The 24,833-nt window shown below is 38.7% G+C and overlaps 1 protein-coding gene across 1 annotated transcript in view; it reads left to right on the top strand.

Annotated features, from left to right (window-relative positions):
* The window catches only part of EP400 (E1A binding protein p400), a 45,255-nt gene that overhangs the window by 18,207 nt on the left and 2,215 nt on the right, over nt 1-24,833 (top strand). Inside the window, exons 17-51 of the mRNA XM_009997641.1 lie at nt 416-590; nt 995-1,131; nt 1,746-1,932; nt 2,854-3,020; nt 3,837-3,991; nt 4,511-4,747; nt 5,812-5,976; nt 6,791-6,958; nt 8,005-8,096; nt 8,890-9,188; nt 9,930-10,132; nt 10,234-10,403; nt 10,806-11,002; nt 11,476-11,587; nt 12,271-12,414; nt 12,740-12,898; nt 13,158-13,241; nt 13,799-13,930; nt 14,051-14,095; nt 14,199-14,352; nt 14,754-14,995; nt 15,550-15,723; nt 17,030-17,166; nt 17,703-17,759; nt 17,877-17,955; nt 18,549-18,749; nt 19,784-19,829; nt 19,921-20,030; nt 20,604-20,808; nt 21,199-21,365; nt 21,745-21,951; nt 22,255-22,450; nt 23,049-23,179; nt 23,812-23,979; nt 24,722-24,799. Of these exons, the coding sequence (XP_009995943.1) occupies nt 416-590; nt 995-1,131; nt 1,746-1,932; nt 2,854-3,020; nt 3,837-3,991; nt 4,511-4,747; nt 5,812-5,976; nt 6,791-6,958; nt 8,005-8,096; nt 8,890-9,188; nt 9,930-10,132; nt 10,234-10,403; nt 10,806-11,002; nt 11,476-11,587; nt 12,271-12,414; nt 12,740-12,898; nt 13,158-13,241; nt 13,799-13,930; nt 14,051-14,095; nt 14,199-14,352; nt 14,754-14,995; nt 15,550-15,723; nt 17,030-17,166; nt 17,703-17,759; nt 17,877-17,955; nt 18,549-18,749; nt 19,784-19,829; nt 19,921-20,030; nt 20,604-20,808; nt 21,199-21,365; nt 21,745-21,951; nt 22,255-22,450; nt 23,049-23,179; nt 23,812-23,979; nt 24,722-24,799 (5,380 nt within the window). The remainder of the gene's footprint in view (nt 1-415; nt 591-994; nt 1,132-1,745; nt 1,933-2,853; nt 3,021-3,836; nt 3,992-4,510; nt 4,748-5,811; nt 5,977-6,790; nt 6,959-8,004; nt 8,097-8,889; nt 9,189-9,929; nt 10,133-10,233; nt 10,404-10,805; nt 11,003-11,475; nt 11,588-12,270; nt 12,415-12,739; nt 12,899-13,157; nt 13,242-13,798; nt 13,931-14,050; nt 14,096-14,198; nt 14,353-14,753; nt 14,996-15,549; nt 15,724-17,029; nt 17,167-17,702; nt 17,760-17,876; nt 17,956-18,548; nt 18,750-19,783; nt 19,830-19,920; nt 20,031-20,603; nt 20,809-21,198; nt 21,366-21,744; nt 21,952-22,254; nt 22,451-23,048; nt 23,180-23,811; nt 23,980-24,721; nt 24,800-24,833) is intronic.

Here is a 24,833-nt window from a genome sequence, read left to right on the forward strand (position 1 = left end):
TGCTGACAGTAGGTTTTTCACTCTTCATATCACTCAGTTCTCTTCTTAACAGAAAACTGGTAAAAAAGCTCTTTGTTCTGGCCAAATTCCTGTGCAACCTGCACCTTCAGAGGTGCCTTTAGTTGAAACAGTAAGGATCTTCTGTTGCCACTATTGTAGCCCTCTTAATTCTTAGCTGATACTCTGTGCTCCCAGATTCCCTTCTGTGTTCTGATAAACTGCAGTGAGGAAGCTAGTTTGGAGCTATATTAAAGATTAAAAAGATAATGTATTCTAGATTTAATTTTATTAGCACTACTTGCTTCTATCTATCTGACAAACCTAAAGCTACTGTAAAGAGTTTGATTGTTGATGTCCTTTTCATAATGATGCTAGTTAAATGCTATATTGGTGAAAAATCTTTTATTATTCACAGCCAGCATCGTTTGCTTCTGATAGACACTCCTTTGCATAACACACTGATGGAGTTGTGGACCATGGTACATTTTCTGATTCCGGGAATTTCCAGACCTTATCTAGATTTTCCAGTAAAAGCAGCTAATGAGGAGAACCAGGATTATTGCCATAAACTGGTCATCAGGTTGCACAGAGTATGTTGTTTTTTCTTGTCTGCCCTACTACAGTTGTGAAGTTGTTGGGGAAAATAAAAAAAGGGAAGAAATGAAAAAATGTGGTTCAGCTCAAAATTTCTGGCCTTTCTTAATACTTTTTTCAGTTCAGACAGAAGGCCATGCTGAAAGTAGGGGTTTCTGCTACCGAATAGTATGGAGATTTATTTAAAAAAATAATAGAAGGCTCAGATTTTGAAGCATAGAATTAAAGGACAAGTTAATGCCTGTACAGCTGTGTGCACAGTGATATGGTTACACATAGCATATGAGGTTTGTCACATCAGGTGTGTTAGGAATGAATTGGTTTAGCTTGCTGTTGTAAAAATGCATCTTTGAATGGAGACTTTTTTAAATTTTATACCCTCAATTATGAAATATTTCAGATGATTCAGCCGTTTATTTTGCGAAGATCGAAGAGAGATGTTGAAAAGCAGCTAACAAAGAAGTATGAACATGTGCTGAAGTGTCGTCTTTCCAATCGACAAAAAGCTATGTATGAAGATGTCATTTTGCAACCAGGGTAAGGAGCTGAAACAGTAAATCAAAAAGGCTCTCTTTTTTGGTGCTTAAGATAATGATAAATGACTGTCACAGTTGGAAGTGTTTGAGGTTTATTCAGAAATTTTCCATTATGACTTGTGAATGGAATGTGATTATATTGTAAACTCAAATTACAGGCAGGTAGTGCTGTGAGCTTAATGAAGAACATGTGTTTTTACCTGTGGACCCTAAAAATCAAGCTGTAATGATCAGCTTTGCTGCTATTGAAAGATTTGTCTCTAATGAGTGGTTCTTAATTTCTTATAACCCAAGGTGTTTCTTCTCCCAGCCACCCATTTATCTGTGCTGTGATACCAAGTGGTTGTTGATAGGTGCAGGGACAGAAACAAAGCATGTAGAGGATAGGGAGCTGGTTAGGTTGTCTTTGACTGTAAGATAGCACTGGTCCCTGAGTTTCATGTTTCAAAATTTACATTTGGCACAGAGCTGTTTAAAATGCTTTAGATAAAATCTGGGCTTGTTTTAAGGCTTTTGGATAACATACTGCTTTACACATTTTCACCTTGCTGATTTAAGGACATCTCCATAGAAGCTACATTGAATTAATGTATTTCTGTATAAATCGTTTGGCAGAACCCAAGAAGCCCTCAAAAGTGGACACTTCATCAGTGTCCTGCATGTCCTGATGCAGCTGCAACGGATTTGTAATCACCCTGATCTGATAAACCCCCGGCTTTCAAGTACCTCTTATGTATCAGAAACACTGGAATACAGAACTGCATCTCTGGTACTGAGTGCCCTAGAGAGGGATATTTGGAAAGTGAGTAGAAAAGTAAACTGTTTCTTTCTCTTTTAGTGCCCTTGTATAATTTCAGTACTTAATAATTGGTTTCTTATACATCATAAGTCTGCCTGAATTCACTCTTCTGTAGCTCTGCCTACCAAGCATGTACTTCTGTATCTCTTTTTTTCTAGCAGTAGTTTAAGTTTTTGAAGTGGTTTGTAGTCATTAATTTTTCCTGAACTACTTTATTAAAGAGAAATCAGCTTTACTTTCATCCTACTCATTCTGCAGGATTTTTCTGATACTGGAAACAGTCTGGATAGCATAATGCTTATTTATGGCATTCTGTGATTTTCTTTCTGCTTTCAGTAGCTGAAGGAGCAAGACTGCCTCTTTTTCACATAAGAGTAAACATTCTGACTCAATGACTAAATTAGAACACTTCTCTCAGTCCATTTGAAGTACCATTATTTGTGTTACCATTAAAGAAATGATCCCCTTCTTTGAGATACTAAAATTAAATAATTGAGAGGATCTTATTTTGGTTGGTTTTGTTTCTGTCCTTCATATTTTTGTACTCTGAAGTTACATGTGTGCCTTTATGGATTGGCATTTGGGTTCACTAGTTAACAAATACCTTCCCGGAGTCCTACTGATTTGGAAATTATAGTATATGAATATGGTATGTTGTTAAGTATTATTTGCTTTCATTTCCATAACTGGCTAATGATTTCAGTTATTTTTCTACTGATGCTGGTGCCTAAAGTGGGACTATCAGCTTAAGCTTTATTTCTAGACAGTTTTGGCTAGCAATGAACAGTTTACTTTTTAAACTTAAAACATCTTTCATCTTAAGTTAAAAAGTAAAATACAGGAAGTGAATTCAGCATAGAACATAGAGAGGACCTAACTGTTCGGGTTGTCACATAAAATAAACCTTATTTATAATGTCCCTAGGAATCAGACCTGTCTCTTTTTGATCTCATTGGGATGGAAAACAAAATGACTCATTATGAAGCACAAGTGTTGCCAAAACAGAAGGTTACTAGAAAGCTGATTGAAGAAATCTACAGCTCCCCTCCACCACCAGCCAGGCCCAACCCAGTGAAGCTCAAACCAAGCAGGTGTGTACAACTGCCCTCTTTCTAAGCTAGAATTAGAGGAAGAAAATGAGTTCTGTTGCTGCGTTTACAGGGTTCTGTCTGCATCTCTGGTAATGTGATTCACAAAAAAGCTCATATTTGACTTTGCATTTTGTTATTCTGTTGCTTTCATGTTTACCCTTGAGAATAGACATTCTGTTATAATAATTATAATAGTTTCTGAGGCATACAGTTCCATTTGAAGATTTTAAATGAATTTCCCATAGTTTTTACTTCACCAGCAGCAATCCTTTTTAATGGCAAGGGAGTGTTGTTTTGCAAAATTAGCATGAAAATAATTTTCCAAGATGAAGCTGGGCCTACAGTGTTAGCTGTGTTTGCAGTGTTACAAGAAGTATACTGAGTTCTATAGCAGCAAATTTTAAAGAGTATTTCTCTGCTAGTAAAGTAGTGATCTCAGAGTAATGTGGAACTGTTTTTTCTAATGGAAAGGAGCTGCCTGATGACCTGTCAGCATGTTGATGTCTCTCTGGAAATGACACAGGAGCCCTGTTCTTTTTCCAGATACAGGGCTGGAATGTTGAAGCTGCATCCTGCATTAAATCAGATGCATGGCAGTGAAAGTTTTTTTCTTTCTCAGACTTAGCAAAAATGACTGTATAGAATGTTCACGTGTGAAGTTTGCTGAAGTGTTGAGCCTTGACAGCTTTGGCCAGCTGCAAGGAGGAGATCAGATTCTGATGTGATCCGTTTGTGCTTTCCTTGAATGATAGGGTTTGTTTTTAAAGGCCAATCTGTGATCTTCATCTAGACCTTGACTTCCCTTATTCTTCTCAGGTTGTTTCAACCTGTTCAGTATGGTCAGAAACCTGAGGGCAGGACTGTAGTTTTCCCAAGCACTCAAGTACAGCGTACAGTGACCACAGCGACTGTAACTCAGCAGGGACAAGTACGAGGAAGATCCCCCATAGCTACCGTGTCTTCAAATCAAGGTAAGAGAATTAGCACTAGCTGGGTTACCTTGAACCTCTGCTTAGACAGCACAAGGTAGTCTGTTAGTAGAACTCCTTTTCCCTCTAGCTTAAAGATCTGGAATACTAATGGCTTAAAAATACCAACAGACTAATTGCCAGTAAATTTCCCCACTAGTTCCTTCAGTACTGATCTGCCAGTATAATGCAAAACTAAGCTTTGTGTAACCTGTTAGCATATGGAGTAAATATGGAACAGTTGGTATTTAAACCCTGATCACATGTAATGTCTTGTCAAGTATGGGTATTTACAGTGCTTTTGTGTATTTATTTAACCTTTAAACGATGCTTTCCAATTTTGTAATGTTGTAAAAAGAGGATGGAGTAAAAGGTGTGGATAGAAATCCCAGTCTGTAAGGACAAGCTGTTCCTGTAGCCATTTTAATATCCTGTTGGAAGGTTTCTTTTTAATGCAGGTTGTTTAAAAGAACGGAGTTAAAACCTCTAACAGCTTGCACAAACAACCCTTATTGATTGCAGCTGCAGCAGCACAGTTTCAGACAACTCAGGCTTCCACCAGTGCTCCAAGACACCAGCCTGCAGCGACCTTCACCACAGCAACTAGCACAGCCAACCCTGTGAAACCCCGGGGCCAGACCTCGGTGCCGGCCTCTCAGCCGGGCCAGGCGCCGCCGCAGGGCCCCTCGCACACCATCCAACAGAGTGTGCTGCCTCAGAGGCTGGTACTGACCTCTCAGGCCCAGGCACGGTTGCCTAGTAAGTGGCCTCCCCTTTCCAGGTTTCTCCCACCTTTGTACTACAACGAGGTTAAGTTACTAGGCACCCTAAAATGTGTACAGAATCGTTGTTTTTTTTTCACTCTTCTGATTAGCCTTGCTCAGTACGTTGCTTATGACCAAGGAGAATCGAAAATTGGATAAGAAACAATAGAATTGCTGTGGACATACATTAGTGGTGTCAACTTAATCTCCTGTTTCTGCATGTTTCTTCTGCTGGCGAGACTTCCTTCAGACCAAATGTTTTAGCTCTGTCCTAATTATTCCTTTCGTATTAAACACTAATCCCTCTGCTAAAGGCCTCTCTCACAGAGAGCAACGTTGCAGCTGTTAGGCAGAGAAAAGCGAGGAGGCTTTGCTTTAAGGTTGTATGTGCACTGCCTATTAGCATGTCTGTAGAGTACTGGGCACTGATGTATTAATTTTATCTCTGGGGTAATGCACTGCCTTTACAAAAGCTAAATTTTCACGCCAGTATTTTCTCAATATCATAAAACTTAATGCTTAAATGCCTCTCATCTTTCTGCATTTAAATCGCAAAAAGCTTGATCCTTACCACTTTAAAGCTTTTTGGTTTGTCTAAGTGCAGATTGCTTAATCTAAATCACGTTTCATCAGCAAATTTCAGGCCATTCCAAAGGTGTACTTAACAGTGCCACACGTGTGAATATTTTTGTCTCCTCATTAAACCTTTGTGCTCTTGAAAAGGCAGTGGAAATCACTTTAATGTCTATACTCGTCTATTACAAAGTGTCACATGAGTTTTCAGGTAGCTCTTAACTGTTTTGCTAATGAAAGTGATAACTTCTAAGATGTTGATGTTCTTACCCTTTAAACAATCAGCTTTTTTCCAGTTTGTCCAACAAATAGAGAAAGCAATACCTGCTTAACTTTTATATGACACTTTTGATGCACTAAGTATAATTATGCATGGAAGGCGCTTCAGCACCAGTTTACTAACCAAAACTTAGAAGTGTCAATATTGAACAGCCTACCTCCCACTTTGTGTTGTTTTTTTTTAATGCCTGTTTCCCTCCTTAACAGGTGGTGAGGTAGTAAAAATAGCCCAACTGGCTTCTATAGCAGGAGCACAAGGCAGGATCGCTCAGCCAGAGACTCCTGTAACTCTGCAGTTCCAAGGGAACAAGTTCACTTTGTCACATAGTCAACTTCGCCAGCTCACTGCAGGGCAACCCTTGCAGTTACAAGGTACTTACGTGAAAACAGGGAGTTTTCCATTGTTTAGGATGCTCATTTTTTGATACAGGCAGCACATTCCTGGTTAAGGAGTTTTTTCCATCCCCACTGCTTGCGCTCTTCTGCTCTGCTTGTTTTCTGTGCGAGTCAGGGGTAACAAGTTAGCTCTGTTCTAAGAAATAAATGCCTATCAAATGAAAGACACAGTTACATTCTTTTTCTGTATTGTATTTCAAGATTTTACTATTGAATTTGTTTTCACATATATGTAATACTGCTAAAGTAAGGTGGGCCATTATGTCAGATGAACTCTGATGAGTAGAGACAGACAAAACTGAGGACATTCTTGGTTTGTTCTGAAATGGTGTATATAATACTTAAAGATTGGCATCCCTCTAAATTTTGACCCAATTATTACCCTGACCAGAATGCTACAACATATTTTGCCCTTAAATTTATCTCGCTGATGTTATGTGTATTGCCAAATTCAGGAGAACCTAGATTCACTGTGGCCAACAAAATAACTGAAGGCTAAGTGAACCTTTTTTGGTTTATTTGATTTCTTCCAAATTCCATATAAAATACCACCTTGAGAACAGTGTGCCAACTTTGTGCATCTCCTCTAACAATGAAGGCAAAAGTGTTTTCCTCCTATTAGATTGTATGGAACTTTAAATCAGATTTGGATAATGAACTTGTCTGGGAAAACATAACATAGTTTGAAACAGTAATAAGCAGTTTGTAACAGTGCTGTCTGTTGCTAGAAAACACTAATTATTCTTTTCCACTCTACCCAGCCTAATTTTTTAACAATCCTTCATTGCAGGAAGTGTTCTTCAGATTGTTTCAGCACCTGGTCAGCAGTATTTGAGACCTCAGGGTCCAGTTGTCATGCAGACAGTTTCCCAAGCAGGAAATGTTCAGAACGCTCTGAACGCTTTAGGAAACCAGCACCAAGCAGGTGTCCCAGCTTCCACAGCAGTCACACAGCAAGGTCAGTTTTCTTTCAGCAGAGGAAATGTCACTGTCTGAATATTCCATTACTAAATTCACATAGATATGTTACTCCAAATGGTTATAAATCATAATTCTGTCAGTTGAGTTCAGAAGTGGATCCTTCTGATTTGTGTGTGGTGTGTACTGGAGTTTAGATAATATTCTAATATAAATGTTTGAGAGCTTGAAACTGTGTTAAATATACAAAATTCCTTTACCAGTTGTGTCATATGTAAGATTTTTGTGGGAAGAAGTGAATTTAAAAGTCCTTTTCCAAAGGAAGACCAGGTTGATTATTTTTTTTATACTAACAGAGAATGTCCATCAATCCTCTCAAATATTCCACATTTTTTTGCTTTAATCTATTTTTACTTGCTTCTCCATCTAATCAAGGGACTGTTTTCCCAGTCCCTCTGCAAATACTGCTTAGGTGTTTGGTGCCTTGCTACAAATGTGATCAGTTCCTTGACTGAAAACAATCAAGATGTTGATCCAAAAACAACAGAGAAATTGCTGTCTAGGATGCACTTACAATAAAACTGCAGATTATTAAATGATGATAAATGCAGTGTTAGTTCATTCCCTGGAAATGGCCATCTGTTGTCATTTTCTCTGGATATATAAACCTTTCCCTCAAAACAGACTGTTTACTGCTCCATTTGATGTATTAATGTGCACTTGAAATTCATGTTTTGACATTCTGAAGATTAAACGTCTCATCATGGAAGGGAGAGGAAGCTTCAACAACCTCCCAGTTGTTGGGAGGTAAAGAATTTCTTTTCTAGTTTGGAAGATCTGTGGCTCAAATATTTCACCCTCCAGCTCCGATTACATTACATTACAGGTGCTCCTAATACAGCCATAGTTCAGAACAGAAACTGGTGTAGGATTTCTACAAAAACTCACACCTCTTGCTACTCTCATAAAAAAGAGCTTTGTCTGCAATTAAGATGCGTTACAGCTATGATGTGTCTACTTATTGAACGTGATAAATGAAACCAATCTGCAGAAGAATAAATATATAAACACAGGGTTTATCCTCAGTTTGTGTTCCAGGTAGAGCTGCAGTTACTAGTTTGTCATCTGGTGACATGGGAGCAGCATTAAAGCCAGCACCTGCACACGGACAATCGCAGGTACTTAATTTTTATTTCTGACGGAAAGACAACTTCTCAGGATTGATACTAAGTCCACATAGTAATTGGAAACTATAATTTACAAAGCTGCAATTAATTAGGAACTTTGACAATTGCAGAGTAGGTAAAAAAGCCCCAACTTTTCTCAGTGTTTGAGGTTGATAGATATGATGCATTTTCGTCTATAATCCATAGTTTAAAATAAATTCTGGTGTATGCAAGCAGCTTACAGCTTTCTTGTGCTGTGATAGCAAGACAGGTTCTTAAAACTGCAATGTGTCACCATAAGTAGTAATGCATGAATAAAGGAATCATAAGATTTTCTGTGTGTTTTGAACACAAAGGCAGTTGGGCCAATTGTTGTAAATTTCTAATCTTAAGTTTTAGAAAAGATACTCAAGCAACTTTTACAGCATAGAAAAAGATCAAGTATATGTTAAACTGTGCAAGAGTCTGCACATTATCAATATTAATGTGTTCATTGAAAAGTCTCAAATACAAACAATTAATTTTGGTTTATTTCCAAAATTATGAAAATATACTTTAAAAAAAACACAAGACAAGGCTCAACTAAGATAGAATTGACTCTACTATAAATTGCATGTAGCTGTAGTCTTGTAATTTTATCTGCAATTTCCACCTTTTGTGATTGGTCTAAGAAATTGTATCTAGGGTGTTAGTGGTATAAAACACAGTGCTCTGATCCTGGAAGCTTTATTCTAAAGAAACTCAAATTCCTAAGTGACTGGGATGAGCAACAAATGTCTTGTTTTTTCAACTTTTCTTGGGCAAGGAAACATATGAAGAAAAGAACCGTCTCCTGAAGGAGCGTCTGGACAGAATATTTTCGGGCAATGAGCGCCGTTGTTCACGGGCCCCCATGTATGGCAGAGACTTGCTGAGTGTTTGTTCTTTGGCTGGTGAAAGGAAGCCCTCTCAGCTGCCTTCCAGTGAAGACAACAGCTGGAGGTGGGCTGGCTTTGTGAACTGTTGCCTTTCTTCAAGTGCCTCTGGAGGCCCAAGTAACCCACTGCGAGAAATTATTCTGACTTTGGTTCAGCAACAAGAATCTCTAAGGGATGTTGTTAACAGGTAATGGGGGACTCTGCCTTTTAAGCTTTTACCATGTTTAGTTATTTCTTAAACACTTCTTTCAACAAAATTTAAAACCTTGTTTCTGTTCATGAGCTTGTTTGATTTAAACTGATCTATATAGCAGTAAATGGTATGCAGTATGAACATCAAAACAACAGTTAGTTCCTTTTCTTTTAGGATCTCTATAGTAAGAGTTTTCAGTCCCTCATTCCTAATTTCAAGCCCAAATTGAGCTGACCATACTTCAGCTTACATTATCTTATGCTTTAGATTTATTTCTGAGTAGGTACCTCTTGGAGCCAGACAACAAGAGTTAAGACATGGAGTTGTAGGCAAATGCTTGTTTAGCTAAAGCTGACAGTAGATAGTGTGCAGAGCAATAGCTGCAGTTTTCTAGACACATGAAATCCAATTAGAAGTGAAACTTTTCTTGAATTGCTCTTAGAGAGTTCAGTATGATGTTTGTGGTTGAGCTCCTGTGACTGAGTACGGTGGTCATAGTGTGAACACCTTAATAGAAGCTGTCATCAAAGCAGACAAAATGGAACAAAGCCATAAAGTTAGACAGAGAATAGTAACACTTTGGAGGTGTGCAGCACGTTCTAAGTCACTGCAACAGAGTGGATAGGAAACAGTGTAAAATTGCATTGTTGACAGTCTGAAAATCATTGCTGCAGATGATAATTTTGTGTGTAACTTTTTTTAAGTGCCATTGCCATGTTTTGATGCTTTTCACAGGGCTCTCTTCATATTGCCAGCTGCAGTTGCTGCTCCCCCATGTCTGTATGTAGCAAATCCCCCCCCTTCATACAGTCACAGACTGAAACTCCTTAAGCACAGTCTTAAGCAGAAGGCAGCTCCACACTTGCATCAGTTACAAAGGATCACAACTCCTCACTTGCTGCAGTTCCCTGACCTCCGGCTGGTGCAGTATGACTCAGGTAAAGAAGGACATTTGGTGAGGATATTTCAGTAATTTTCTGTTTCACAAGTATGGGATACCTACATAAAACCATTATTGGTTTTCTTGTTTGAAATACAGGAAAATTAGAAGCTCTTGCTGTCTTGCTCCAAAAGCTGAAAGCTGAAGGACGCCGTGTGCTGATTTTGTCCCAGATGATTCTGATGTTGGATATACTGGAATTGTTCCTGAATTTCCATTTCCTCACGTTTGTGAGGATTGATGAATATGCTAACCATGAGCAACGACAGGTAAGTTTGCCCCAACAGCTGTCCTCAGGTACAGCAATATGTGCTGCTAGGGCTTTTGTAAGTACAGCAGGGGAAGGAAATTTGCCTTTTTTCTTACTCGTTTTTCAGCACTTGTTTTTGCCTGTTTTTTATCAGAATATAGTGAATTTGGTTTGGTATTTTTTTGTTGTTGTTGCATGGTTGATTTACTTTTATTCTATGTATGTAGGAGCTGATGAAAATCTTCAACACTACAGCAATATGTGCTGCTAGGGCTTTTGTACAGTACAGCAGGGGAAGGAAACCTGCCTTGTTTCTTACTCGTTTTTCAACACTTGTTTTTGCCTGTTTTTTATCAGGATATAGTGAATTTGTTGTTGTTGCATGATTGATTTACTCCTTGCTTTTATTCCATGTATGTAGGAGCTGATGAAAATCTTCAACAGAGACAAGCGCATTTTCTGTGCCATCCTTTCCTCTCACAGTCGTTCCACTGGAGTCAATCTTGTTGAGGCAGACACTGTTGTGTTCTATGACAATGATCTAAACCCAGTGATGGATGCAAAAGCTCAGGAATGGTGTGACAGAATTGGGAGATGTAAAGATATCCACATATACAGGTGATGGTTACAGATCAATGACTGCTCTTTAACATGCTTTAATGTCAGGTTAATTCAGTGCTGCTCTGTGTGATCTGAAATAAAGTGCTGGAAATCTCATCCCACTTTAATAAAAATATACCAGGTTGTCATTTGAAAATACTGTCTTTTTTGACACCAAATGTAATTAATGAATTGTGCATGTATGGTTTTTATCTGTTAGTTTACATGGAATTTTTTAGGTGAGGTGGTTTTTGATTTTTAATTTTTATTTTTTAGCTACATTAATTGTTAAAAGAAAGCTTTAAAGTGGAGGAACTAGTGTGTGCTTTGTTCTGGTCCTTTACCAGAACTGACAAAAACCCCAGAAACCACCACATTGTAAAAGTTCAGTGTTCTTCTCTGAGGGCTATTTCTCTTTTAGGTTCTGAAAGCTGTTTCGGAAATGACTTGTCAAATTTCTATTATTTTCTTTTTCTTTTTTATTTTTTTAGGCTTGTCAGTGGTAATTCTGTAGAAGAAAAGCTTTTGAAAAATGGCACAAAGGACTTGATCAGAGAGGTAGCTGCTCAGGGAAATGACTATTCAATGGCCTTTTTAACACAGGTAAGTTAATATTCAAAATACGTTCAAACAACTGTTGCAATGTTTAATGAATTCAAGCATCTGTGTTGGAGTGTTTAATAACTGTTTAGTAGAAATCTGTGTTAGAATTGATAGGAAGACATATTAGATTTCATGATTGCTTGAACTTAGGGCCACATTCTTTCAAACACTGTCTGCTTCTGTTCAGCTACTTGCATAGTGATGCACAGGCATCCCCTGTGTTCCTTCGTATGTTACAGTTCCTTGCACCCTGCTGCAAAACTCCACAGAGCTTGTAAGGATGAAGGTTTCAACAACTTTAAAAGTGGGAAATATAAAGTTTGAGTATTTAGAAAGATAGGGTCTCAATTGCTGCTTTCAAAATGCAGAAGACAGTGACTACACTGATGAAGTCCATCCCTTCTGCCACTCCCAATATGGTGGTGCAGGATGAGACTATGTGTACTTCTGACTTTTGTATAAATGAACTGTTAACACTTTATTATACTCTCTAGTCCTACAGGAGAAAGTTCCAGAAGACAAAATGGACAAATTTCCAGAATTATTAGACATCTATTTTTCTGTAGTCTGTAGTTTAGAAGACCCCATGAACCTGAGCTAATTTAAAGTTACATAAAAAGCCAGAATGGTCCTGAAAGCTGAATGTACTTACCTTTTTTTTTTTTTCCCCCCTTCTTACCAAGCAAACAATTCAGGAATTATTTGAGGTTCATTCTCCTATGGAGGATTCTGGATTTAGAGTGAAAGCAGAAGAATTTGTAGTACTTTCTCAAGAGCCATCTCCTGCAGAAAATATTTCTCCTAAAGTTGCAAGACCATTCATAGAGGTAATTATTAACATACATTAAAATGATAACACACATTAAAAATACAGCTGTGAGATGTTAGTTTTAAACAGCTGCCTTAGCTTTTTAAAATTTATTTGGATAAATTTTATCAACCTCTTTTTTTTTGTAGTTCTGTGTTGTCATTTTCCTTGTACCAAAACTTCCAAAAGCCCACAGTTGAGTTGTTTACTTTCTGGGGACTGTTTCTCTTGCCTCAACGGATACTTGTTGCAGAAATTTGTGTTGGCTTTTGCTGAACTTCTTCTGGGATTTCTTACCATATTTTTGAAGTTCTCATTGTTTTTTAAATATGTTTTCCTGGAAGGCTCTCAACAGTATTGAACAAGAGGATGAGGACTCAAATGACTGTCTACAAGAAATAGGACCTGAGTCAAGCATTGAACCTTTAATCTCAGAGCTCTGCGAGACAAAATACAACGAAGAGCCCTCACAGCTGCAGGAGTTAGTTGCTGTTGTGGATCAGGTACCGTGACTCTCCATGAATATTTGGTTAAAAAGTAATGTTTAGCTCAAATACTTCAAGCACTTTGCAGTCTGGCCTTAAAGCAACTTCATTATCTGTGGGATTGGTACTCCCATTAAGTGGATGGGAAATCTACTAACTTAAGATGTTAAGCCATCAGAGGGGGAGATCACTTTTAAGGAGAGCTTTGATTCACCCTCCTTTGGTTAACATTTATTGTCATCAATGCTCAGTTTTTCCCCTCTATATATTCTCTCAGCTGACTCCAATTGAGAAGTATGCTTTGAATTACTTGGAGCTCTTCCACGTTTCCATTGATGAGAATGAGCCACGGTTGAATGAGGTAAACTAACAAATATTTCTTTTCCAGGTTGTGTCACAGTGTGTACAAGCAGCGTTATATTTTCAATGCGAACTGGAAGTTTCTCCAGTGATGTGGAATGTATTGTAGGAACCTCTGTGATCTTATCTTGCTGTACTGTATAAACATCAGAGTGCCTTACACAGAGATTTTTATTTTAGGGTTCTCTTGGTTTAGGCAGATGTCAGTTCTTAACTTATTTTTGATAAACTGGAATGGCATTCTTCAGCACAGCTCACCTAGTATTTGTTGTACTCCATTGGTGGGAGGGGGAAAAATTCATTCATTTCAGTGAGTCTTATTTGTCTGGTTCTCTTGGTTGTTTAACTGAAATTCTGAGTTTGCTTTATTTCAAGAACCCTCAACAGATACTACAAAATCTCCTTAAAAGATTGTGAAAGTACCTGTTAAGAAATTGTTATAAGATTTCTGTGCCTGAAAATGGCAAAGTTCAAAGAGTTTGTCCATAAAAATAGAAACTGATAACTTTTAATCCAGTGTCTGTTACTGCGTAAATAAGGAGTCTGTCTTTGATCTAGATGGAATTGAAAACTGCAAAGAAAGCTTGGGAAGTCCAGCATATGAAGGAGTTAAAGGAAAAAGAGCAAAAAATGCTTTGGGAGGATGAAGAGGAACTTCTAACCTACACTCGGGAGGATGCATACAACAAAGTAATTCCTCTTTAGTCTTGGTTTTCTTCAGAGTGTATTTCTTAACAGTTATTCTGAGAATATCTTTTCCTTCATGGTTCAGTTGGATCATTTTAATTGTATTCTCTTTTTGTGGTGCAGGAATATGTCTATGAAGGCCCAGATGGACAAACTGAAATAATGCCAGTAAGTAAAATAACACCTCAGTAGGCTTTTTCTTATTTTTTTTTAAACACAAAAATCAGTGGAGAGTTTATATTACAGTAACTACAAATTTTGTTCTGTGCAGCTTTGGACTCCTCCCACTCCACCTCAGGATGACAATGACATCTACATTGATTCTGTTATGTGCCTGATGTATGATACTACCCCTATTCCAGAAGCAAAGTTGCCTCCCGTTTATGTCCGGAAGGAGCGTAAACGACACAAAACTGATCCATCTGGTAAGTCTTTTTTTAAAACTGTTCTCAGAAGGTTTTGAAAAAATTCAGGAGATTTTTCATACCTCCTATATGTCTGGTCCATTAAAGATAAAATGTGCAGGTTTGTCTCACTGTGTTCTTGAAGCAGTAGAACTGCTGGAAGCCCCATTTCTTACAGTAGGCCTTTCTATTTGGTTATCTTAAGTGTTTTTAAAAGGACAGTTTTAAAAAACAGACATTCTGCTGTTGAGTTAGGACAGTAACTTTACACCAGGTTGTGTTTAGTTCCTGACAGTACCTTCTTAAGGATCAGTGAGTAATACTCTTTTACACTTGTTGGAGCATTTTGTGTCTCTAAGGAGCAGAGAAATCAAAGGAGGGTAGTAAATACCTACCAAGAAAGTTGTTTTTGTTTATCTTAGCTGCAGGTAGGAAGAAGAAGCAACGTCATGGAGAGACAGTTATCCCACCTCGTTCACTTTTTGATCGAGCAACTCCAGGGATGTTGAAAATGCGCCGAGAGGGCAAAGAGCAAAAGAAAAACATCTTGTTGAAACAACAAACACAGTTTGCAAAGCCTTTGCCCACTCTTGTCAAACCAGCTGCTGAGGCTGGGCAGGATAATCCAGAGTGGTTGATCAGTGAAGACTGGGCACTTCTGCAGGTCAGACGATACCTGCACTTTCTGCTGTTACTATTTATTGTATTTTTGCTTCTAGTTTCAGAAATGGCTCTTTCTGCCCTTTATCTCTTCAAGGTTATTTCTAATCCTTAATGGTTGGTTTGACATTTTGCTGCCATAGCTTAGAACAGATTGCCTATCATTTGTGTTGCTCTAAGGATGAATTAAAGGTTGAACTACAGAATGCATTATTAAGTCGTATTTTTGAGGTAGAAACCACTTACTGTTACGTTCCAGATTAGTTGTACTGGCTGGACATTGGATAATGCAGCTTAAGGTTCTCCCCACCTTTGAGAAGAGAGCAATGTTGAATGGCAGCTCTCTGTTCCTCTTACACCAGTCTCCACATGTTCTCTTGCTCATTAGTCTGCATAATTACATTTTGTGCTTATTTTTTTCTCTGTGGGTGTAGCCTGAGCCCATAGCCTGAGCCCTAAGCTGTGTCACTGAGTAATGGTGTGTGGACACCATGAGGATAGGTTTGGAAGATGGGAATGATTTGTCATCTAAGCCTTTTGTACCTTTGTCTCTTGCAGGCAGTGAAGCAGCTGCTGGAACTTCCTTTAAATCTTGCTGTTGTGTCACCAGCACACACTCCCAATTGGGACCTGGTTAGTGATGTTGTTAACTCCTGCAGCAGAGTCTATCGCTCACCAAAACAGTGCCGGAACAGATACGAGAATGTCATTATCCCAAGGGAAGAAGGAAAGGTGAGTTTACATGGAATGTTGCGTCTTTTTCATACCTTAAGTTTGTAGAGTTTTTTTTTTTTCCTTATCTCAGTAAACACTTGTCTTTTTGTTAAATGTTTCAACAGTGTAAATAAATAACTTTTAAAAGATTATAAAATTATCCTCATCAGGATTTCCACTTATTTTATGTGATTTCTTTGAAAAGAAAAAGCACCTGAACAAAATCTTCCACAAGATCATCTAACTTTCCTTCTTATTTTACAGCTAATGTACGAAGCTAATCCTAAAAAGAAGACAAAAAGTATTTATAAGGTGTGCATTGGTATTCTTTCAAAATCAAATCTAGACACTGTGGTATTTAGCAGCAATGGAGGTGGGCAGATAATTCATATGAGATCCATGTTGAGTGTTACTTGAGTTCTGAAACATCAATTAAAATTCCAAATTTATTTTTCCTTTCTTTATTGATACAGTGGATTGACACCAGACTTCAGCTTTTGGATTTTGTAGATAAATTTTAAATCATGCAAGAAGTTTGTGATTTCACTTAAACTGTAGTGGGTATTTTTCCACCTAGCAACCACCATGTAACTCATCCTGATTGTTATGATGGTACTTAAGATCTGTAAGAATGTACTTCATGCTAGGGTCTAAGTGGATTCCAAATACATAGTGAATTAATGCTTGAAGCACCTTTTAGTGAATGAGGATGATAGTGCACTACAGAAACAAAAACAAATTTCCTTATTATAAACAACTTCTTCCAAACCATACAGCAATTTAGTGACAGAACTGGGTAGAGAATCTAGAACTTCTGACTCTAGTCCCATTCTCTGACTAAGAAGCAGGTTTGTCCCTCTCTGGCAGTTTCTGCTTAGGAGAAGCCAAATGTTAGATGGCATGGTGTGTTGACGTTAACATAGCTTTGTTGGGAGAGCAGTGCAGTGATGGTTTTGTTCTCTTACGTGTGCGCTATGCATAACTCTAAACTAATGGGCTCTTGCTTTGGGTACTGAATTAAACTTGCAAAATTAAGTTAAAGCAAAGATTCTTTTTCAAATTAGAGTTTGCTATTTTGTATGTCCCCAAGTGCTGATGCCAGTGTGACCGTGAGAACTGCTCCTTATTTTGCTTTTTCTTTATATATTTCCCATAGTGTTTTGTGTAACAGTAAGTTATCAGTGACACGAGGCAGAAACCAGTCTGTGATAGATATGTTGGAGTATGTTTTTAAATAATCTACAAGTGCACCATGTGTTTGTACATAGAAAGAATGCCTGGTGGGTGTTTGAAATTGAAAGTTGGTTTGTTTTCTTTTTTTTAGACTAAAAACAGTCGCCCGCTTCGTACCAATCAAATCTATGCTCAAGATGAGGGTGCCACCCACACTCAACTTTATACTAATCATTTTGAGATGATGAAAATGATTGCAGGGAAAAGAAGTCCACCCATCAAACCTCTGTAAGTTTAACTGGGATCGTTTCATCTCCCTGTCACCAACGATCTCCAAAAACTGTTCTGAGTTGCTCTCACAACTGAGTTATTTTACACTCTGAAACTGCTGTTTGGTTTCTCTGTTCTTGATCTTTCCTTGCATCCTGGTGTTACTGGAACACCTTGATATTTTCATGTGTTTGGATTAGCTTTACTCACTGCATTAATTTAGTGTGATGAAGAGTACTCAGTTATTGTTGGTTTTTTTTTTTAATCAGCTTTGTAAACCACACATTCCAGTTGCCTGAATTGTGAACATTTTTATGTCTGTGCTATTTAGTAGTGCAATTTTTTCTGTATATATTCCTGCAGTAATGTTTTATGTATTAATTTAATATTTAATATGTTATTTTCTTAAAATATCTGTCTGTATGCAGGCATCAGTACTGGTGGGAAAATAATGAAAACTTCATGAATATTCATGAAATTGCTAAAATACCTGAAATGAAATACTGTTTTAAAGTTTTTTCTGTCTCCAGTAATACAGTTTTGCTCAATTTCAGACTTGGCATGAATCCTTTCCAGAAGAATCCAAAGCATGCATCAGTGCTTGCAGAAAGGTGGGCACTCTGTCTTCAAGTAGTTAATAATTGCATAAAAGTGCTTTTTTTTCCCTTTGTTAGCTTTCAGTTATTTGTGTTCATCAATTGTGTGCTTTGTTTTATAATTGCTTCTAGTGGAATCAACTATGATAAGCCACTCCCTCCAATTCAAGTTGCATCCCTCCGAGCAGAACGTATTGCAAAGGAGAAAAAGGTATGGTCTCCATCTCAGGCTGTGCATGTGGCTGCAGTTAATTAAAAAATTAGGCAACTAGGGCTGTCTGAGAAAAGCTGCCTCCTGGGAGAAGTTTGACACTGCAGTAGCAGCTGCAAATTGTTCATGTTTAGATTTCCAAGGTCCAAGGTAGGACCTTTTGTTGGGCCTCTGTATCAGACTTACGCTCGTTTAAAGCATCTTTTTGGAAAAAGATACTAAAAAAATATGTAAAAATCTTGTTTCATTCTTGAACATTCTGTGGCTTCCTTTCTTATTCAGAAAGAGATACTTTCCCTTGCTCGTTGATGATAAATTGCTTATTGTGCTATGCTCTTAAGCCACATAACCATGAATATAGACTGTAGCTTGAAAGCAGTTAGGACATGTAACTTAAAGTTAGAGAGCCACAGTGAAGACAGACTTCTGTGCTGTCTCTGCACATACACATATAATCCATGCTTAGAATGAAAAGGGTTTTGTTTATTGTGGTGTTTTGTTTTTTGGTTTTTTGTTTGTTTTTTTTTAAAATACATCCTGATTGTTATGTGTGCTGTTTTGAAGACTATGAAGCTCACACTTTGATTTCCTAGGCTTTGGCTGAACAGCAGAGGGCACAGCAGCAGACAGGTCCGCAGCCCCAGCAGCAGCAAGCTGGCCAGCAGCAAGCTCAGCAACCAGCTGTACAGCAAGCACAAGCCCAGCCTCAGCCCCAGGCTCAGGCACAGGTAGTTCAGCAGCCCCAGGCAGTAGTGCAGACTGCAGTAACTACTGTGGCCAACACTGCAGTATTGGTAAGAAAGGGAGGGCTTGGTGCCTCTGATGTAGTAACTTCAGTTCTGCTGTGTGTACCATATTTGAGTGGTTTGTTTTCTCTGGAAAGTGAGAATTTTAGGTCAGTATAGTGAGAGAAAAGCGATTTCTTTCTGTTTGTTTGTTTTTTCCTGGGTATCTTTTTTGCTCATTCATTAAGAGAGTGTTTGTACAATTATAGCAACAGGTCTTGGCATTCTGAGATGGGAAAACACCGTGTCCTTTGCAAAGATTGTTTTGCCTTTTTCAGTTTGACTTTAATTTAATTGAAGCCTGAGCAAATAAATTTGCTCAGTCAGTGAACAGTGTTTATACAGGGAACTTGGACAATAAAGAGAATGTAGCTGTAAGAGCTACTCTGTTAAAGTAGCTTAAAATTCAAAGCTTTATCAACCTTTGCAAGGCAAGTGGAATATTGCATCCTACAGGACCTACCATGATTGTTTTATTGGAAATATGTGCAAAGTTTTTATGGCTTCCTTGAATCTAGAGTCTGTTTTAATGTTTCTAATGACAGGTCTGACTGATGCTTTTGTTTTTAGAGGCAATCCTGCATACTAATGTGTGCAGGCAATGGTGATTTTAATTTGCTTGTTGAAGGGCAAGAATACTACAACTTTCCCAGAAAGAGACAGAGATTGGTTTCTGACCCACAAGTATTTCTGTGTATCTGCTGCTCAGTGATGTTCATGTGTGAGTGGTTGTCTGTGGTGTGTCAGGGTAGTGTGTGTTGCTCCCTTCTGCTAACAAGGATGTCAAATGAGCAGTAGTTACTGAACATTTGACTGGTCTCCAGTTGCTTGTCAGTGTGGCAGAATCCTCATCTATACATCAGTTGTTGTTGATTTGTAAAATGAATGAAAAAGTACAGAAGTATCTGTGCATTTTATTGCATTTTCTGATTTTGTCACTGCTGGGATACAGGATTGTGTTCAACAGCATAGTAGAGTAAGAGCCATCTTCAATTTTCTTGTATTGTTTTGCTGAACTGTTACCTCAATTGTCTTCTAAATAGGCGGGCACAATCAAAACAGCAGTTACGGGGACAAGTATACAGACTGGTAAGGAGACTTTATCATCAGGCATTGGAGGTGACAGGAGATTAGGCTTTTCGTTTTTGGAATCTCACATTTAATCCTGGCTTGCTTTCAGCTACAGTGAGTGGGAATGTCATAGTGAACACCGTTGCTGGAGTCCCTGCTGCCACCTTTCAGCCCATCAATAAACGTCTGGCTTCACCGGTTATACCTGGAGCGTTGACTGTGAGTAGATGGCATCACTAGTTGTGTCCCTGGACTGCTCTTGGTTGCATGTTTTATCAGCCTGTCCTGTTTTCTTCCTTAGCTTTCCTTGTTACCAGAAAACTCTGCTTCTTTCAAATTTCATGTGCATCATATGGTTCTGTATCAAACTCCTCTCCCTTAACAAAATATCAGAACACACTTTGAACGGTTTTCAGAACAAAGTGACAAAAGTGCCCAATAGATACTGCTTTTGAAAAAAGTTAGTAGATTAGTGCTGTCCTCAAAAATGCATGATGCCAACATCATCTCCAGCCTGTAACTGTTTTGTTCTTTGTTAATTGTGATCTTTATTATTATTTTAATGGTTTAAGACTATGGAAGATAAAGCAAAAAATTGGAAGGTAGTAGGATCAAATTTCTATAGTGTCTATAGGGTTTGGTGATCAGCTGTTTGAAAAAGATGTGTGCTGATTGTGGGACATCTGAACAGATAGATTTGTTAGAAAGGTTTGGACCTTCTTTGCTTTTGCAGTGCTTTTATGATGAGGTATGGAAAGTGTGAGAACAAACAAGGCCTTTGCTCGTTTTCAGACTTCAGGAGGCACTGCAACCGCCCAAGTGGTGCACACCCAGCAGCGACCTGCGGCAGCGCCTGCCGCCTCCACCGAGCTGGTGACCATCGCATCGACCCAGGGAGTTCGTGCAGTGACATCAGTGACAGCATCAGCAGTAGTAACTACAAACTTAACGCCCGTGCAGACTCAGACGAGATCCTTGGTGACTCAAGTTACACCAGGTAATCATTGTGTGTTCTGGGATTTTTTCCGAGGGCACACGAAGGGCCCCAGAATTTCTGTGGGTTGCTTGACCACCACAGCCCCACAGTATTGGAAGTCTGGATTTGTTGGCAGCACAATTAAACAACACTATTATTATTATTAATCTATAAATAAAATATTAGAATTGGCCATCTCAGAAAAAAAACACTGTGAAGAAAGAAAGCATGTATTTTATTATTTACTCTGCTTTTACATAATGTTTATGCTAATTTGTTGCTACTTGTAGTTAGTTCACAAACTGTGCTGGAGCAGAAAAACATGTATCTAGCAGCTTGGCTTTTTAGGTGAAATCAATTAATTAAATTTGAATGTTGAAAATCTTTCTTGCGGTTTTTCTTTATTCACAGCTACACCAACAGTCCAGCTGTCTGGCAAAACAATTACCCCTGCTCACTTCCAGCTTCTGAGGCAGCAACAGCAGCAGCAGGCTGCTCAGGTGCAGGTCCCACAGATTCAGGCTCAAGCACAGGCTCAGTCTCCAGCTCAAATAAAAACTGTGGGGAAATTGTCACAGGTGAGGAAATGCTTCTGAAGTTATTTGACATGTTACTCTCATTGTTACTGTAACCATCATTACCTGTGTGTGTTGTATCCTGTTTCTTGGGCTAGAGTGAAGTGCAGCTTGCTGTTGAACTTGATCCTGCTAACATTTCCTGAAGGCAGTGAGTGTGCCAGCCATTTCAAATGGTGACACTTCCAGTAGGTCAGGGTGTAACACACTCACTAGTACTTACTCACTGGCAACACGCTATGTAAGGGAGTTGCATTCCTAACTCTTTCATCTTAACTGAAGTCCAGCTAGAATGATTCTTCTTTAAAGCTCCAGATTCATCTCAATTTTTTCCTTACTCCTGTAAAAGATTTGAAATAACAGAAGTGTTTGATTTTTCCAGGAACAGCTGATCAAATTGCAGAAGCAGAAACTGCAGCTCCCCCAGCAGCAGGCAGCACAGCAGACACAGCAAGGGGCCCAGCAGCAAACAACACAAGTACAAGTGCAGCAGCAGCAGCAAACCCAGCAACTCACAGCTGTCACAGCACCTCGTCCTGGCGCTGTTCTCACGGGCACCACGGTGACAAACCTGCAAGTTGCTCGTCTTGTAAGTTGGCTTTGACTTTGCAAAAAGTCTTAAACACCTTCTTCTCTTTACTGGTTTAAATGAACTGGATATTGGTCATTCAAGCACACTAGTGCCCTTTGCATTACTTAGGCAGCACAAAAGATACAGCTGTGACATAAATAGCTTTAAATCGCACTTACCCACTGACACCATCTCTGGAGTGTCTTACTGTAAGGGAGCAATTCTATGTAGAAATATTTACAGCTATCACTTTATAATGACCTGTTATATGCAGCAAGTATTTTTGTGCCAGTACAATAATCTTCATTCCTTACTGCTTAGACTCGTGTTCCTGCTTCCCAGCTTCAAGCACAAGGACAGATCCAGGCCCAAACTCCACAAGCAGCACAGGTTGCTCTGGCAAAACCTCCAGTGGTGTCTGTTCCAGCTGCTGTAGTCTCATCTGCAGGAGTCACTACACTCCCTGTTACTGTTGCAGGCATTAGTGTTGCCATTGGGCAGCCACAGAAAGCAGCAGGTATGTCAAAGGACTTGCTAAAACATAATAAAAATGTAAATTCCACTTTTTTAAAGGTAGGATGTAAATAATGTCTTCACTGAGACACTCACATTTCTTAAAAACTGAAGTGATAGAGGTTGCATTCCAGTTGTTTCTAAAATGAGGTAAGACAGCTTATTCCATTCAGTCTAGAGGTTAGCATGATTCTTTATCTACATGTCACTGGTTTTTGTTCTTTAAAATCTGTGCTTGAGAGTAGGCAAGCAGAAATAGTTTTTAAAGTAAAGTCATAGTAATTTCATAATTCTTTTTAAATGCAAAATGGAAATAGAAGAACTTGTATTTCAAAACCCTCTCCTGTACTGTGAACAGAGTTTTTCCTCTAGGAAGACTAACTTAGAACACAAAGTTAGCTTATTCATGTTCTTAGATAACAGTGTTTTTTTCTCCACTGTGAAAATCATGTGTCTTATTCCCATTAAGATCACTGGGTTATTGGTGCTCAAAGGTATTAATATGTATAAGTCTATAAAAAGCACAATCTGTGTTTGCAAGCTGTGAGACAAAGCAATCAAATGAAAGCTTTTATAGTTCTAATTATTTTTCTAATTCTCAGGAGGCCAGACAGTAGTTGCACAGCCACTGCATGTCCAGCAGCTTCTGAAACTCAAGCATCATCAGGCAGCACAGCAGCAGAAAGCTATCCAGCCTCAGGTTGCACAGGGGCAGGCCACTGTGCAGCAGAAGGTACTTGTTGCTTGGTCTTCTGTTGAGCTCTGTAATGTTTCTGTGCTTGTAATGATTGAGCCCTGAGTTATGAGGACACTCCTAGAGAGTCAGGCAGTATTTCTAGGGGTGAGTCTTAATATCTAGAGAGAACCATTTCTCATGTGCCTTCTCAGGTGCTTCATAGTTTTTTCAAAAAGGCTGTGGTGTGATTTCTCATGCCCCAAACTGTTTTCTTTTTGAAGTGACAAAGGTTAAGATTCTCTTTTAGTCACTTCTACCCTAACCAAATATGGAAAATTCCCAGATTTTCACTGTTTCATATATAATTTATGCAAAATATACTTTTTTTTTTTCTGAAATGACATGTTGTCATGGGCTTTGCTGCCAATCAGCCACCAATATGGGGTTTTTTTGGAGGTGCATTATCATATGGTGTGTGTATGTAAGAGAGAACCATGGCAGCAAATACTTTAAATGATTCAGAATATTTCATAATGCATGAAAGCTTTCACATACTGCTCATTTTGCTATTCATCTGGGAGGATTTGGTTTCAATGATTAAATGTGATTCATCTTTTTAGCTTACATACCTACTCCTTAAAATACACGTACGTTTCGTAGTCATTGATGCCTTTTTTTCTCTTGTGCAGATAAATGCTCAACAGGTTACAGTCCAAGCCCAACAGCAGACTTCACAGCAACAAAAAGTAACTTACACTACACAGCCTGCCATTAAAACTCAGTTCTTAACAACTCCAATTTCCCAAACCCAGAAACCAGGTGGAACCCAACAAGTACAGGCCCAGATTCAGGTACAGGTAACACGGTTTTACACCCTTAAACTCTACGATGACTGAAGAATTGTAAAGATGACAGGTGATGTAGCATTTTAGCACTCAGTCATATGAATTCTAGGCACACGTTTGTTTAAATTGACTTTATAACAAAATATATTTGTGCTGAATATGTGGCCTTGTAGCAGATCAGAGGAACTGTGTAAGCTATCAGTTTGCCTTTCCTCTTGGAAATAAATAGGTTGTGTCACTGTTTTTTATTGAGCAGGGGATTTCATACTGTCCTTACTAGGCAAAATTCTTCCAGAGTTCTTCCTGGTTTTTGGTGCTGCCTCCCAGCCTAACTTCTGGCAGCCAAGAGTAGGTGACAGTTGAGTTACCCTCTTTTATGCATAACTGGATCAGTCTAACCAAGGAAAAAGAAGGGGGGGTTAGGAATTGGCAGCCTTCCTCTTTCAAAAGTATATTTAAGGTGGCGTAGCCCATCAGAATTTCCTCTGCCTCCTTCAATTTTAGAAATACTTAGGAGGAAACAACTACATTGCAGTTAAAACTGAAAAGAAAAATTTCCCTCTTCCTCTCTTAGCTGAGTTCTTCAATACACTGGTCTAAAAGGTTTTACAAAAGTTCAGTATCACTGAGAATGCCAAGCTCCAACTTTCACCAACGGGCCTTTGGGAAGGTTTTCCCTTGGTAGCAGTTTTGACAGGCTTGATGTTTTGCTGCTATTAGAAATTTTTTCTTTCTTTCTTTCATGTCACTGCAGGTTGCAAAACTTCCACAAGTGGTTCAACAACAGGCTGCTGTTGCCAACATTCAACAGATGGTTTCAGTTTCCCAGCAGGTAGGTTTGTGCTTCTTAAATACAGCACAAGAAG

Source organism: Chaetura pelagica, unplaced genomic scaffold, assembly GCF_000747805.2.
Source record: "Chaetura pelagica isolate M959 unplaced genomic scaffold, ChaPel_1.0 scaffold45, whole genome shotgun sequence".
NCBI lineage: Eukaryota > Metazoa > Chordata > Aves > Apodiformes > Apodidae > Chaetura > Chaetura pelagica.